A 15,216-nucleotide genomic window follows, 5' to 3' on the forward strand; every position below is an offset into this window, starting at 1 on the left:
ATCATCATTATTATTATTATTGTTATTATTATTGTTGTTATTATTGTTATTATTATCGTTATTATTATTATTATCATCATTATTATTATTGTTATTATTATCGTTATTATTATTATCATCATTATTATTATCATTATTATTATTGTTGTTATTATCGTTATTATTATTATTGTTATTATTATTATTGTTATTGTTATTATTACTATCATTATTATTATTATCATTATTATTATTATCGTTATTATCATTATTATTATTGTTATTGTTATTATTATCATTATTATTATCGTTATTATTATTATTATCATCATTATTATTATTGTTATCATCATTATTATTATCGTTATTATTATTATCATCATTATTATTATTATTATTATTATCGTTATTATTATTGTTATTATTATCGGTATTATTATCGTTATTATTGTTATTATTATTATCATTATTGTTGTTATTGTTAGTTATTTTTATCGTTATTATTATTGTTATTATTATTATCATTATTGTTGTTATTATTATTGTTATTTTTTTTATCGTTATTATCCTTGTAATTATTATCATTGTAATTATTATTGTTGTTATTATTATCGTTATTATTATTATTATTATCATTATTATTGTTGTTATTATTATTCTTATTGTTATTATTCTTATTGTTATTGTTATTATTATCGTTATTATTATTATCGTGATTATTATTATTATTATTATTATCGTTATTATTCTTATTATCATTATTATTATTGTTATTATTTTTATTGTTATTATTATTATCGTTATTATTCTTATTCTTATTATCATTATTATTATTATTATTATTATTGTTATTGTTATTTTTATCGTTATTATTATTATTGTTATTATTATTGTGATTATTAGTATTATCATCTCCACTCTGTCTATTAACGGTTCTATAATGATGATTATTGGACTGATAATCATTGATATTGTGATTGTTGATATTTAGAAACCACAGACAGGTTGTCAGACAGACAGGAGGAGGGTCTCTCGTCAGGTCTCGCGACAGCTGATCAAATCTCAGGTACCTAAACACGAAGGTGTCGCTCACGCGCCCTGTCTGCCGCCTCCCCTCTCCTGGCTCTGCGCATGCGTAGTGCGCCCCAAACTGAGAACCGAGACGGGGCTCGAGCCTCCGCACCACAGAGACCACCAGCTGGAACAAAACCGGAATAAAACACGGAACCGCTGCAGGATTCGACCTCCGTAGACCCACCGAGGACCACCGGACATTCACCGGGACCACAGCGGACAGAAGGTGGGAGGAGAGCGGAGACAGGCGGGGGTCTGTCGCTCGGAAGCTGCCTGTCTGTCCGCCTGCAGACGGTAAGACAAAGCGGCTTCAAACGGCGTTTAAACACCGAGTCACGGGGCTGCACGTTAAACGAGCTTTTATTTAATGAACCTCTGAACGTCTCTGATTGTCTTTAACCTCCAGGGTCTCAGGTCCGGAGACATGGCGGCGTGAAGGTCCAGATGTTGGCCTGTGATGATGCTCCATGATCAGACAGACACACGGACAACTCTGTCTGTCCTCGAGAGGCTGATCCAGGACTTCACTCAGCGTGAGGACATGATGGAACATTAAGAGGACATAAATAGGACATAAAGAGGACATTAAGAGGACATACAGGGACATAAAGAGGACATTAAGAGGACATACAGGGACATAAAGAGGATATAAAGGGGACATACAGGGACATTTAGAATACCTGAGACATTAAGAGGACACACAGGGACATTAAGAAGACCTGAGACATAAAGAGGACATACAGAGACATTAAGATGACCTGAGACACTAAGAGGACATACAGGGACATTAAGAGGACAAACATTGACATTAAGAGGACATACGGAGACATTAAGAGGAAACACAGGGACATTAAAGAGGACAAACCGAGATATTTAGAAGACCTGAGACATTAAGATGGTTTTGAGGACATTAAAAACAAAGATATTTTGATGATAAAGATACATTAAGACATTTTCATTTGACATACAGGAGACAGTGTGACAGGAAGTTGTTGTCTAAAGGAGTTTTGTTTTGTCTCCTGGTAGTTTGGATGTAACCAAGACTGAAAGGACGACATGATGTCCCCAAGGTGGACCCGTCTGCCTGCTTCGTTGGTCCTGGTCCTGGTTTTGTCCCGCTCAGTGTCAGCGGCCCGCTCTGACAGAAACATGGTGTCGGAGGAGAACGTGGGCGCCACGGTGAACACCACGGTTCTGGACGGACGGGGGAACCCTGTCCACCTGATGAGTAGCGATGACGGGACGTACGGACAGAACTCACCTAAAGTGGACACCAGGGGACGCGTCATCGCACCTGTACAGCATCATGGAGGTACTGACATCACATCACACCTGAGATCACATCACACCTGAGGTCACATCACACCCAGGGTAGGAAATTTACATATTTTTTTGGGGGCACTTTTTGCCCCCACTGACTGAAATCCAGGGGCATTTAAAAAAAATTGGGGGCACTCTTTGAAATTTACATAACATTTAACCTTTGTTCAAAATAATAAATATACTTATTTAGGCTTACAATATATGAGCAATTGTCATCAAATGGCAATAATAAGACTATTAGCAGTAGTCTACAGATTCAAAGTGTTTTCTTAGATTTTTTGAACAAAAAACAAACGTAAATCAGACAATCATATTCAATTTTATTCTTATTTCTTTGTGGTTATTTATTGTTATTATTAAATGTTTTAAACAACTATTAACAATTATTAAGTCAACGATGCCTTGATTACATATACATCAGTCATTGTATGGAATTATTGTGAAAAATATTTTTGTAGCACCTTAAATATTTTAAAAATGTGCCATTTGAAGGTAGAAATTCAGTTCAGAGTTTTTACTTAGTAAAATATCTTAATTGACTGTCAGTCAGGTATTATTCATTAGCAACCCTCAAATCAAAGAATGAAGACACTTTACGCACAATTTAGGTGTATTTTCCCTTTAACTCACGAGATGCAGGTAGCATGTTTTATACTTAATGTGAATATAATTCATACTTTGTTTGCATCTTATTCTGAAAACCGGATGTTCGTCTGAATAAACCGGATGTTGTCTCACGTTAATCTTTCCGCTAACTTTCAAAGTCCTTACTCGCTCCCGATCTGTGCCGTTTGAATGCGTTTACCGTGAATGTCAGCATATAGGTGCACTAACATGTAAGTGTCTGCTGAGTTGACCGCAGTCTCGCAGTCACAGGTCTGATTAAGAAGCGCTCCATTTATTTATCTTTTTAGAAGTCAGTCAAGGCAACTGGACCGGGTCATATAGGCTACGATGTTTTTGACAAGTTCATTAAATTATCATTATTATTAGAGGAAATTATGGGGGCATTTTTTGCCCCTCTCCTAGTGATATCAGGGTCAACATTATATTTCTTAGGGGCAGTTTTGCCCTTTGCCCTCGTGTATTTACGACGCTGATCACACCTGAGATTAGGGCTGGGCAGTATACCGACCAGTATACCGGTTTTAATTTCCCGTATGATATGAATTTTTCATATACCGTCATACCGGTGCACAGCCGAAACAACTTCTGTCGCTCTTCAACAGGCAGCAAAATATATTGTTCGCGGCTGAGAGCGCTACGGTCGGAGCTAGTTGTCCTAAGTGTATTGAGAGGGACCCCTAGTCATGGTCATAACTTTATAACAACAACTAACGCTCTTTAACAACAAAACACCACGACATAACAGTTTGTGACACATAAACAATTTGTAACACTAATAATTGTACATTTATAAAATTACACCGCCGAACTGCATGCTGGGTAAAGCTCGCTAACAACAGTCTGCTAACAGCTGGGAGAGGCTCCATCGCTACAGTAACGTTACATTAAAAAACAGAACAGAGCGATGCAGGATGAACAAAGACTGAACAACAAAAGGTATTTTGGTCAGACACATATGCAACGCTGATTACCGTAATATGTGTGGTATTTGTTATAAATGTACGTTGGTACATAGAGGGTGATATCACATCACACCCGATGTCACATCACACCCGATGTCACATCACACCCGATATCACATCACACCCGATATCACATCACACCCGATGTCACATCACACCCGATGTCACATCACACCCGATATCGCATCACACCCGATGTCACAACACACCCGATATCACATCACACCCGATGTCACATCACACCCGAGGTCACATCACACCCGATATCACATCACACCCGATGTCACATCACACCCGAGATCACAACAGACTTGAGATCACATCACACCCGATATCGCATCACACCCGATGTCACAACACACCCGATATCACATCACACCCGATGTCACATCACACCCGAGGTCACATCACACCCGATATCACATCACACCCGATGTCACATCACACCCGAGATCACAACAGACTTGAGATCACAACAGACTTGATGTCACATCACACCTGAGGTCACATCACACCTGAGGTCACATCACACCTGAGGTCACATCACACCTGAGGTCACATCACACCTGAGGTTACAACACACCTGAGGTCACATCACACCTGAGGTCACCACACACCCGAGGTCACAACACACCCGAGATCACATCACACCCGAGATCACATCACACCCGATGTCACATCACACCCGATGTCACATCACACCCGATGTCACAACACACCCGATATCACATCACACCCGATATCACATCACACCCGATATCACATCACACCCGATGTCACAACACACCCGAGGTCACATCACACCCGATATCACATCACACCCGATGTCACATCACACCCGAGATCACAACACACCTGAGGTTACATCACACCTGAGGTCACCACACACCCGAGGTCACAACACACCCGAGATCACATCACACCCGAGATCACATCACACCCGATATCACATCACACCCGATGTCACATCACACCCGATGTCACATCACACCCGATGTCACAACACACCCGATATCACATCACACCCGATATCACATCACACCCGATATCACATCACACCCGATGTCACAACACACCCGAGGTCACATCACACCCGATATCACATCACACCCGATGTCACATCACACCCGAGATCACAACACACCTGAGGTTACATCACACCTGAGGTCACCACACACCCGAGGTCACAACACACCCGAGGTCACATCACACCCGAGGTCACATCACACCCGAGGTCACATCACACCCGAGGTTACAACACACCCGAGGTTACAACACACCCGAGGTCACATCACACCCGCGGTCACAACACACCTGAGGTCACATCACACCTGAGGTCACCACACACCCGAGGTCACAACGCACCCGAGATCACATCACACCCGAGGTCACATCACACCCGAGATCACATCACACCCGAGATCACATCACACCCGAGGTCACATCACACCTGAGGTCACATCACACCTGAGATCCCATCACACCTGAGGTCGGTCACATCAGACCTGAGGTTAATCACAATGCACCTGATTGTTTCAGACTTATGTGATCCAAACACAATAACTAAATAAAAAAAACAATAAATAAATTACCCAGAGGTAAAGAAAAACAACAGTTCTGTCTCCTGTTTTAATGAGGTAATGCTACGAGGTAATGCTACGAGGTAATGCTACGAGGTAATGCTACGAGGTAATGCTACGAGGTAATGCTACGAGGTAATGCTACGAGGTAATCTAACAAGGTAATCTTATGAGGTAATTTAACGATGTTATATAACGAGGTAATTTAACGAGGTTATCTAATGAGGTAGTTTAACGAGGTAATGTAACGAGGTAGTCAAACAAGGTAATGTAACGAGGTAGTCTAACAAGGTAATGTAATGAGATACTCTAACGAGATACTCTAACGAGATACTCTAATGAGATACTCTAACGAGATACTCTAACGAGGTAGTCTAACGAGGTAATCTAACGAGGTAGTCTCACGAGATACTCTAACGAGGTAGTCTAACGAGGTAATCTAACGAGGTAGTCTCACGAGATACTCTAACGAGGTAGTCTAACGAGGTAGTCTAACGAGGTAATATAACGAGGTAATGCAACGAGGTAGTCCAACAAGGTAATGTAATGAGGTAATGTAACGAGGTAGTCTAACAAGGTAATGTAATGAGGTAATGTAACGAGGTAGTCTAACAAGGTAATGTAACGAGGTACTGTAACGAGGTAGTCTAACGAGGTAGTCTAACGAGGTAATATAACGAGGTAATGCAACGAGGTAGTCTAACAAGGTAATGTAACGAGGTAGTCTAACGAGGTAATGTAACGAGGTAGTCTAACAAGGTAATGTAACGAGTAATGTAACAAGGTAGTCTAGCAAGGTAGTCTAACGAGGTAATGTAACGAGGTAGTCTAACAAGGTAATGTAACGAGTAATGTACCAAGGTAGTCTAACAAGGTAATCTAACGAGGTAATGTAACGAGGTAATGCAACGAGGTAGTCTAACGAGGTAATGCAACGAGGTAGTCTAACAAGGTAATGTAACGAGTAATGTAACAAGGTAGTCTAACAAGGTAGTCTAACAAGGTAATGTAACGAGGTAATGCAACGAGGTAATCTAACGAGATACTCTAACGAGGTAGTCTAACGAGGTAGTCTAATGAGATACTCTAACGAGGTAGTCTAACGACGTCATCTAGAACCATATGTTCCTTATGACGGTCTCAGTGTCACATGTTAGAGTCCTGCTTCATACAGACTGGATGCTTTGAATGGAGGTACTCTGCTGCTGGTGCTTTTACATATGAAAGTGCCTGGTAGTATCAGTAGTAGTTTATGTAGTATATGTAGTAGAATATGTAGTATATGTAGTAGAATATGTAGTATCTCTAGTATATGTAGTAGTATCTGTAGTACTGAGACACTGCAGCGCTCAGGCTGAAGGTCGAGGCGTCTCTACTCTCAGGTCAGATTACAGTCAGACTCTGAAGGACACTGCAGCTGATATCTGGTACAACTGATACTGTTTACTGGTAGATATCAGTCTAGACCTTCTCTGTGTGAAACCTTTAGACCATTATGTGAGCTGTTTGTGGTATTTCCTGTCTCTGATGTCATTAGTGATGTCATCAGGGACAAATAACCGTTGTTATTCATGGTGGTTAGCCACAGCGCTAACCTTGTAGCCACCGCTACTGTTTATTACCAGTAGTGTGTGTGTGTTGGGTAAATATGTTTCCTCTATTGTTACACCACTCTGTAATATTTCAGCTGTCAGTGATGATGTTCTGGTGATGGTGATCAATAAGTGAACCTAAATCTGATTTCAGTGGCGACATTAAAAACACTCAAAAGGAAATACTAATCGAACATCTCTTTAAAATGTGAGTGTGTTATCTTTGTAATAAAGCAGTAACCATGCTACCGGTCTGTTTCCTCAGTGGTGGACCGGCAGGGCTGCGACCCCGGCACTCGGTTCCTGGTCCCTCCTCGGGGCGTCCAGTGGGTGGCGCTGCTGCAGAGAGGAAACTGCACCTTCAAAGAGAAGATTCTCAAAGCGGCCGCCTACAACGCCACGGCCGTCCTCATCTACAACAACTCCACCGACAAGACGGTCAAGATGGGACACGAAGGTCAGAACATGCATGTTACAGTGTGTCATGTGTCAGGAAGTAGTGTACAGTGTGCCTGAGCAGGAAGTAGTGTACAGAGTACCTGAGCAGGTGTAGTGTACAGTGTACCTGAGCAGGAAGTAGTGTACAGAGTACCTGAGCAGGAAGTAGTGTACAGTGTACCTGAGCAGGTGTAGTGTACAGTGTACCTGAGTAGGAAGTAGTGTATAGTGTACCTGAGTAGGAGTAGTGTACAGAGTACCTGAGCAGGTGTAGTATACAGTGTACCTGAGTAGGAAGTAGTGTATTATTCCTCTGATTGAGAGGAAGACGATGATGAAGGTGTGTGTATGTGAGAAGTGACTTCCTGAGGGTCTATCTCGTGATCTAAATGTAGACGGGGACTTGTCATTAATTGATGAGGTCACTGTGACCTCACACTGTGTGTGTGTGTGTGTGTGTGTGTGTGCGTGTGCGTGTGCGTGTGCACGTGCGTGCGTGCGTGTGTCGCCTGGTGCTGAATGTCAGAGAGCAGAAATTGAAACAAACGATCTGGCGAGCAGAAAATAAATAATAATAACAAAACAGACAGTATAAACAATAAACTATATTCACACATAACTAACATAAGTGTAAGACTATTATACTATATTCCAGTGTAGCACTGTTATACTGCAGTACAGTGTAGTACTGTTATACTGCCGTACAGTGTAGTATTGTTATACTGCAATACAGTTAGTACTGTTATACTGCAGTACAGTTAGTACTGTTATACTGCAGTACTGTACAGTGTAGTACTGTTATACTGCAGTACAGTGTAGTACTGTTATACTCTAGTACAGTGTGGTACTGTTATACTGCCGTACAGTGTAGTACTGTTATACTGCAATACAGTTAGTACTGTTATACTGCAGTACAGTTAGTACTGTTATACTGCAGTACTGTACAGTGTAGTACTGTTATACTGCAGTACAGTGTAGAACTGTTATACTGCAGTACATTGTAGTACTGTTAAACTGCAGTATTTCATAGTAGTGTTATACTGCAGTACTTCGTAGTAGTGTTATACTGCAGTATTTCGTAGTAGTGTTATACTGCAGTACAGTGTAGAACTGTTATACTGCAGTACATTGTAGTACTGTTATACTGCAGTACTTCGTAGTAGTGTTATACTGCAGTACTTCGTAGTAGTGTTATACTGCAGTACAGTGTAGAACTGTTATACTGCAGTACATTGTAGTACTGTTATACTGCAGTACTTCGTAGTAGTGTTATACTGCAGTACTGCGTCGTAGTGTTATACTGCAGTACAGTGTTGAAGTATTATACTGTTTTCACTGGTTCTCTTACTGGTTCTGTCTGTTCAGGTACTGGTGACACGGTGGCCGTGATGATCACAGAGGCGTACGGTAAAGAGATCCTGGCACACCTGGAGAGGAACCTGACGGTCCTGGTCTCTGTGGTGGTGGGTCAACGTGGTCCCACCAAAAACATCAACCGAGGCTCGCTGGTGTTTGTTTCCATCTCCTTCATCGTCCTGATGATCATTTCATCAGCCTGGCTCATCTTCTACTTTATCCAGAAGATCCGCTACACCAGCGCCCGGGACCGCAGCCAGGTAGCACGCTAACACACCGCTGACACACGTTACCATACAGCTAACATGCTAACTCATGTTAACATTATTTACATAATGCTAACATACCACTAACATAATACTTAAAGCTAACACACCGCTAACAAGCTTAAAACAGAGCTAACACCCTCCTCCTCTGGTTCATTGGAATGGAATCATTAATATTTTATGAGATGAATCTCTGCTGGAAGTGTTAGTGAACCCCCCCCCCCCCCGTATAATATAACCTCTCAGGACTCTCCATCTGCTCCAGAACAACCTTCACTTCACTTCCTGCAGTCTGTCAGGGAGTCAGCATCTATTCACGCCTGTAGTAGTATTCAGAGTACTGTAGTACTCTGGACCTAACCACAGTAGTTAGGGCTGGGCTGGGCGGTATACCGGACAGTAGTACTGTAGTACTCTGGATCTAACGACAGTAGTACTGTAGTACTCTGGACCTAACCACAGTAGTACTGTAGTACTCTGGACCTAACGACAGTAGTACTGTAGTACTCTGGACCTAACCACAGTAGTACTGTAGTACTCTGGACCTAACGACAGTAGTACTGTAGTACTCTGGACCTAACCACAGTAGTACTGTAGTACATATTGTAGTCTTACACGTGTCCTCTCTCTCCATCTCTCAGCGTCGTCTTGGCGATGCAGCAAAGAAAGCCATCGGGAAGTTGACGACGAGGACGGTGAAGAAAGGAGACAAGGTAAAGACATCTGTTACCTCCTTCTTCTTCTGTGGTACTGAATGAGGAAAGGAGACAAGGTAAAGGGTACATCTCAAGTCTCTTATTTGTCATCTCCTCGCTCCTCGCTTGAACCGGAAGTTGTTCTGCACCGCCATATTGACGGCCGTCCCAAAGCTCTTATTTCTACTCTGAGGAGCGAGGAGAGAGGAGAGAGGAGGGATCTCTGAGGAGCCATGAACGAGGAACCACGAGAACAGACTTCCAGGAAGTGTTTTAACGGCCGACACGCCCCCTCATTGTTCATCAGTCATGTGATTGGACGCTGCAGCCGAACGTACAGACGCAAATAATTCATAAATAATTCCGCCGGTAGAAATGGATCCTGTGCTTATAAACAGAACACAGGACACAGTTTGTTAACAGACTACAGAGAGAAACACCTCTACAGTGGTGATTACTGTGTGTCTTTATTAGTTATTAGTATTATTAGTTACTGTTATTAAGTACAGTGATCATGTGAGCACACACAAACTTATCTAAAGTCTCTCCAGCTGTTAAAGCCGACTGACAGCTGATCAGCTGTGATCATCAGCACCGTCATCAGAAACAGACGTCGCTTCACGTGACACAACTGAGGAAAGGACGTCTCATGTCTCCTAAAACATATTTCCTCGTTTCCTCTCTCCGCGCATGGTTTCCTCCATGCATCCCTGGTGGGAAGGACTAAGACGCAAGGAAAGGACCCAAGTGAGGGAAACGGGGATGCAGTTAAGAGACTTGAGAAGTACCCATGGTGGGTAGAAGGAAGATGTGTACTCTGCACTGACACAAAGGTCAGAGGTCACGGGACGATGGTTAGGGAAGATAAACAAAGATATGACGAGTCACTGCAAGGAAACAGCTGAGAGAAGTCTAAAATGGCAGAAGACACTGACCAGTTACTAATTTAACCAGTTGATACACTGACCAGTTAATAAACTGACCAGTTACTAATTTAACCAGTTAACAAACTGACCAGTTACTATACTAACCAGTTAATACACTGACCAGTTAATATACTAACCAGGTAACACACTGACCAGTTCCTAATTTAACCAGTTGATACACTGACCAGTTAATAAACTGACCAGTTACTAATTTAACCAGTTAACAAACTGACCAGTTACTATACTAACCAGTTAATAAACTGACCAGTTACTATACTAACCAGTTAATAAACTGACCAGTTACTAATTTAACCAGTTAACACACTGACCAGTTACTAATTTAACCAGTTAATACACTGACCAGTTACTAATTTAACCAGTTGATACACTGACCAGTTACTAATTTAACCAGTTAATACACTGACCAGTTACTAATTTAACCAGTTAATAAACTGACCAGTTACTAATTTAACCAGTTAACAAACTGACCAGTTACTATACTAACCAGTTAATAAACTGACCAGTTACTATACTAACCAGTTAACACACTGACCAGTTACTATACTAACCAGTTAATAAGCTGACCAGTTAATCTCACCACAGAGACTCGACACCACCACCAGTTCCGGCAATTATTCACACCAGATATGATCATAATATTGTGGATTAACCTCATTTTGAAGAGTGATGTCACTTCAACATGTTCATCTGTGTTTTTCTGTCACAGGAAACTGATCCAGACTTTACCCACTGTGCCGTGTGTATTGAAGCGTACCAGCTCAACGATGTGGTTCGCATTCTGCCCTGCAAGTGAGTCTGAATACACCAGACCAGTGTCACCAGTCAAACCAGTCTCACCAGATGACCCTGTCCGTGTCCTGTTGGTTCTGATGGTTTGATGAGCCGTGTCCTGTTGGTTCTAATGGTTTGATGACCCGTGTCCTGTTGGTTCTAATGGTTTGATGACCTGTGTCCTGTTGGTTCTAATGGTCTGATGACCCGTGTCCTGTTGGTTCTAATGGTTTGATGACCCTTGTCCTGTTGGTTCTAATGGTTTGATGACCCGTGTCCTGTTGGTTCTAATGGTTTGATGACCCGTCTCTGCAGACATGTCTTCCATAAGCTGTGCGTGGACCCCTGGCTGAACGAACACTGCACCTGTCCCATGTGTAAACTCAACATCCTCAAAGCTCTCGGCATCATGGTGAGTCTTCACTGACGTAGACAACACAAACATACCAGGTGTGTTATTAACAATTTATTGTCTCCTTTTCTCTGTCTGTCTTCTATGTGTCCTCTGTCTCCTCTGTCCTCTATCCTCAGACCAGTCTTCCCTGCGTGGACAGCGTGGTGTTGGATGTGGAGCGTCTGGGCGTCAGTCAGGCGTCCGGTGGTCAGAGGCTGACGCTGGGCGACCAGCCGTCTATTAGCCTTGAGCCGCTCAGCCCCCCCCACCCTGAGGCCACGCCCAGAACACCTGCTGACATCACCATTGCTGTGACCAGTAAGACACGGCACAATAACCATAAAAGTCTTTACTGTTAGGGCAACTAATCACCACAGGCAACTTTAATTATTTAAAAGACCTCTTTACACTGTCATGGAACAGCTTTACACCGTCATTTAGCAACTTTATCATGTTGTAGAGCAACTTTACACTGTTAATACTGTCACAAAGCAACTTTTCCCTGTCATAAAGCAACTTCTAACTCTTAATGGGATCATAAGGTAACTTTATGCTGTCATAAAGAAAATTAAAACTGTCACTGAGCAGAAAAGATCTAAATAGGATTCAAAGAAATAAAAAAGTGTTTTAAGACCACCACAGAATAATAATATGATTTCCTTAATAGTAAAGATGACCCTGGTTTGTCAGATTTGATAGTTTTTCATTCAGGCTCTGTTTGGTTTGCTGCAGTGTCTCAAATTGTCCACTACATAGAGCCAATGACATCATAAATACACACCTGATGATGTCATCAGTTCAGCCTGAGATACTCTTTAGTGTAGATTTGACATACTGAAGTAAATGAACACTAATACCACATGTTTGTAGATGTATGGTTATGACTAATATGGAGCATGTTGTGTTTCTGTCTCTTCAGGCGGAGGTCACTTCTTCAACAGGACCTCAATGTCTCCTCTGGTGGTCTGTGAGATGGAGCTACCAGACATCCAGGCCTCGCTAGACCTTTATGACGACAACAAGTCCTGAGGCCCGTCGTCATGGTTTACGACCCCCCTCCACCTGCTAAAACATCATCAATCCATCAGATTTTCTTTAGACTGAACATGGAGTCTAGACTCTGGTCTGGATCCGGTTCTAAGTTTACACTTGTTAACCTTGACACGCGGGGCCGGTTGTTGGGTCAAATTCTTAAAACACTACGTAAAACAAATAATTCAGAGAACTGAACTCCAGATCCGACTCCGGCCCAGGATCCAGAACCTGAACTAGGTTCCTCTGGTAGACCTGGAGGTAATGTTGTTGTTGAACTTTGAGAAAAGATCCTGGAAAACGTCCAGTCCATCAAAGCGCTTTTGTGTTCTTGGAAAAGGGTTTCTGGGTCCTGAGTTCCTGAAAAGGTTCCTTGAAAGGTTACTGAGCACCTCAGAAAGTTTCTGGGTCCCTGGAAAACTTAGCAAATTCCTTAAATGGTTCTAGGAAAGGCCCCGGTTTTTAAAAAGGTTGTGTTTCTGGAAAAATCCCTAAACGGTTCCTCTAGAAAGTACCTGGACCAGAACTTTTCTTATGTGTTAAAAAAACTTTTTAGTTCCTACAAAGGTTCTTGAAATGGTTCTTGAGAAAAATGGGTTGAATAATCACTCCTGAAACGATCTTACCTGAATCTCTATGGACCTGAAAGCATCGAGACCAGAACCAGAACAAACCCAGTGAAGGTTTCTGTCCATGTCGTAACTCTGCAACCTGACCCTCTGTCTGAAGGCCTGTACCTGGATCAGAACTCCTCTACTAGAGACACTGTCTGAGCTGATTCTTCCTATTCATCATCAGACTGGAACCAGGACCAGTGGATGACCCGGATCCTCTGGAGAGACATTTGAGGAAACAATCGTGGACTTTAAAACTTGATTTATTGGAGGGTCGTGAGCAAAGTGACATCACCAGACACGCCCCTTTTTTAAACTACATGGATCGACGTAGACCATGAGGAACTTTGAGGAGCTTCCAGAAACCATCACAGAGTAAAAAGATCCAAACGTTTCCACGTCCGCTCATCGTTGGAAAGTATAACCAAGGCTTCACAGTGTTAACTCCTCTGTAGCTCAACACATGTTTCTCTGTAGAACAAAGAGACGTTAGATTTAAAGGAGCAGTCCAACATCTCAGAAGATACTCTGGTTCTCTGTTTCTATCAGGTAGAGTTCCTCAGAGAGGCGACACGGGTCCTTTGTTATTAAAAGTTCTAGAGGTTTTAAACTTGTTCTTCAGAGTCAGACGAGAAGATGAGTAGCTTAGCTTAGCACAAACAGTGGACCCAGGAAGAAACTTTCAAAATTAACTTACAACAATTTGAAGTCTGTCTGTTTGTATCTAGTTAACTAACCAACCAATCAGCAGTGCCTCCTGTAGTCAGCTGATTTAGATGACAGTCAACACATCTGGATTCCTCAGGTCTGTGAGCCAATGAGAAGAGAGTCTGAGGTGGCTCACTTCCTGTAACTGTAAGCAAAACACATGTAGGCTCACATTCTTCATGTTTTAACTCCTTGTGATTAAATAATCTAAGTTTCATTCAAATGTGAATAGATTACTATAATATATATGAACAGCTGGAGGAGTTAATTCTCCGGTTGGTGCCGCTGCCGATATTTATTTTAAGGTTGTAATCATCTGTACTGTCACATCAGCTGCTCTTAGTTAGCGTTTAGCTCCTGCAGCTAACACACAATAGGAAACAATAGTGGATGTTAGCATCGACCCGATAACGTTACTTCACAGACAACATGAGTGAGGCCTGAATCCTCTCTTCCTATTGGCTGACAGACCTGGTTCTGTCTGAATCCTCTCTTCCTATTGGCTGACAGACCTGAGAACCAGAGTGTCTCCTGAAGTGATGGACTGCTTCTTTAAGACGTATTAAACAGCTTCTGAATTACTCAGCGTGTAATAATAATAAGCTCCAGTGAAGGAGCTCCATATATTAAAAGCATTATACAATCTATAACCTGACTGATCGATCAATATTATCTCTGAAGTGACCTGAGGACCCGTCTGTCCTCGTGTCTGTGTCACATGCTGGTGATGATGTCACATAATGGTGACGATGATGATGAAGAGGATGAGTGTGATGCTTTCAGTTCACTGTGTCTCTTACTGCCTCAGCATTTATTAAGTGTCATTAAAGTGTCTTTATTGCCTTTAACATGGCACCG

General features: G+C 41.9%; 1 protein-coding gene across 1 annotated transcript; it reads left to right on the forward strand.

The window, feature by feature from the left end:
• The first annotated feature begins 390 nt into the window (after positions 1-390).
• Positions 391-15,204, forward strand: rnf130 (ring finger protein 130). The gene is made up of 10 exons (XM_076105141.1): positions 391-1,347; positions 1,460-1,586; positions 2,080-2,365; positions 7,403-7,594; positions 8,941-9,191; positions 9,839-9,910; positions 11,546-11,628; positions 11,926-12,022; positions 12,142-12,322; positions 12,924-15,204. The coding sequence occupies exons 3-10, from the start codon at positions 2,110-2,112 to the stop codon at positions 13,031-13,033; spliced, it is 1,242 nt and encodes a 413-aa protein (XP_075961256.1). The 5' UTR covers positions 391-1,347; positions 1,460-1,586; positions 2,080-2,109; the 3' UTR covers positions 13,034-15,204.
• The last annotated feature ends 12 nt before the right edge of the window (positions 15,205-15,216 follow it).

This window comes from Anarhichas minor, unplaced genomic scaffold (assembly GCF_050575085.1).
Source record: "Anarhichas minor isolate MPS153535 unplaced genomic scaffold, ASM5057508v1 ptg000031l, whole genome shotgun sequence".
Classification (NCBI taxonomy): Eukaryota; Metazoa; Chordata; class Actinopteri; order Perciformes; family Anarhichadidae; genus Anarhichas; species Anarhichas minor.

Excerpts from the sequence above, each read along its gene's own strand:
- rnf130 (XM_076105141.1), top strand. The coding sequence starts at position 2,110 with ATGATGTCCCCAAGGTGGACCCGTCTGCCTGCTTCGTTGGTCCTGGTC. Across the intron at positions 7,595-8,940 it reads GGTCAAGATGGGACACGAAG|GTACTGGTGACACGGTGGCC; the intron begins GTCAGAACATGC and ends CTGTCTGTTCAG. Across the intron at positions 12,323-12,923 it reads CATCACCATTGCTGTGACCA|GCGGAGGTCACTTCTTCAAC; the intron begins GTAAGACACGGC and ends CTGTCTCTTCAG.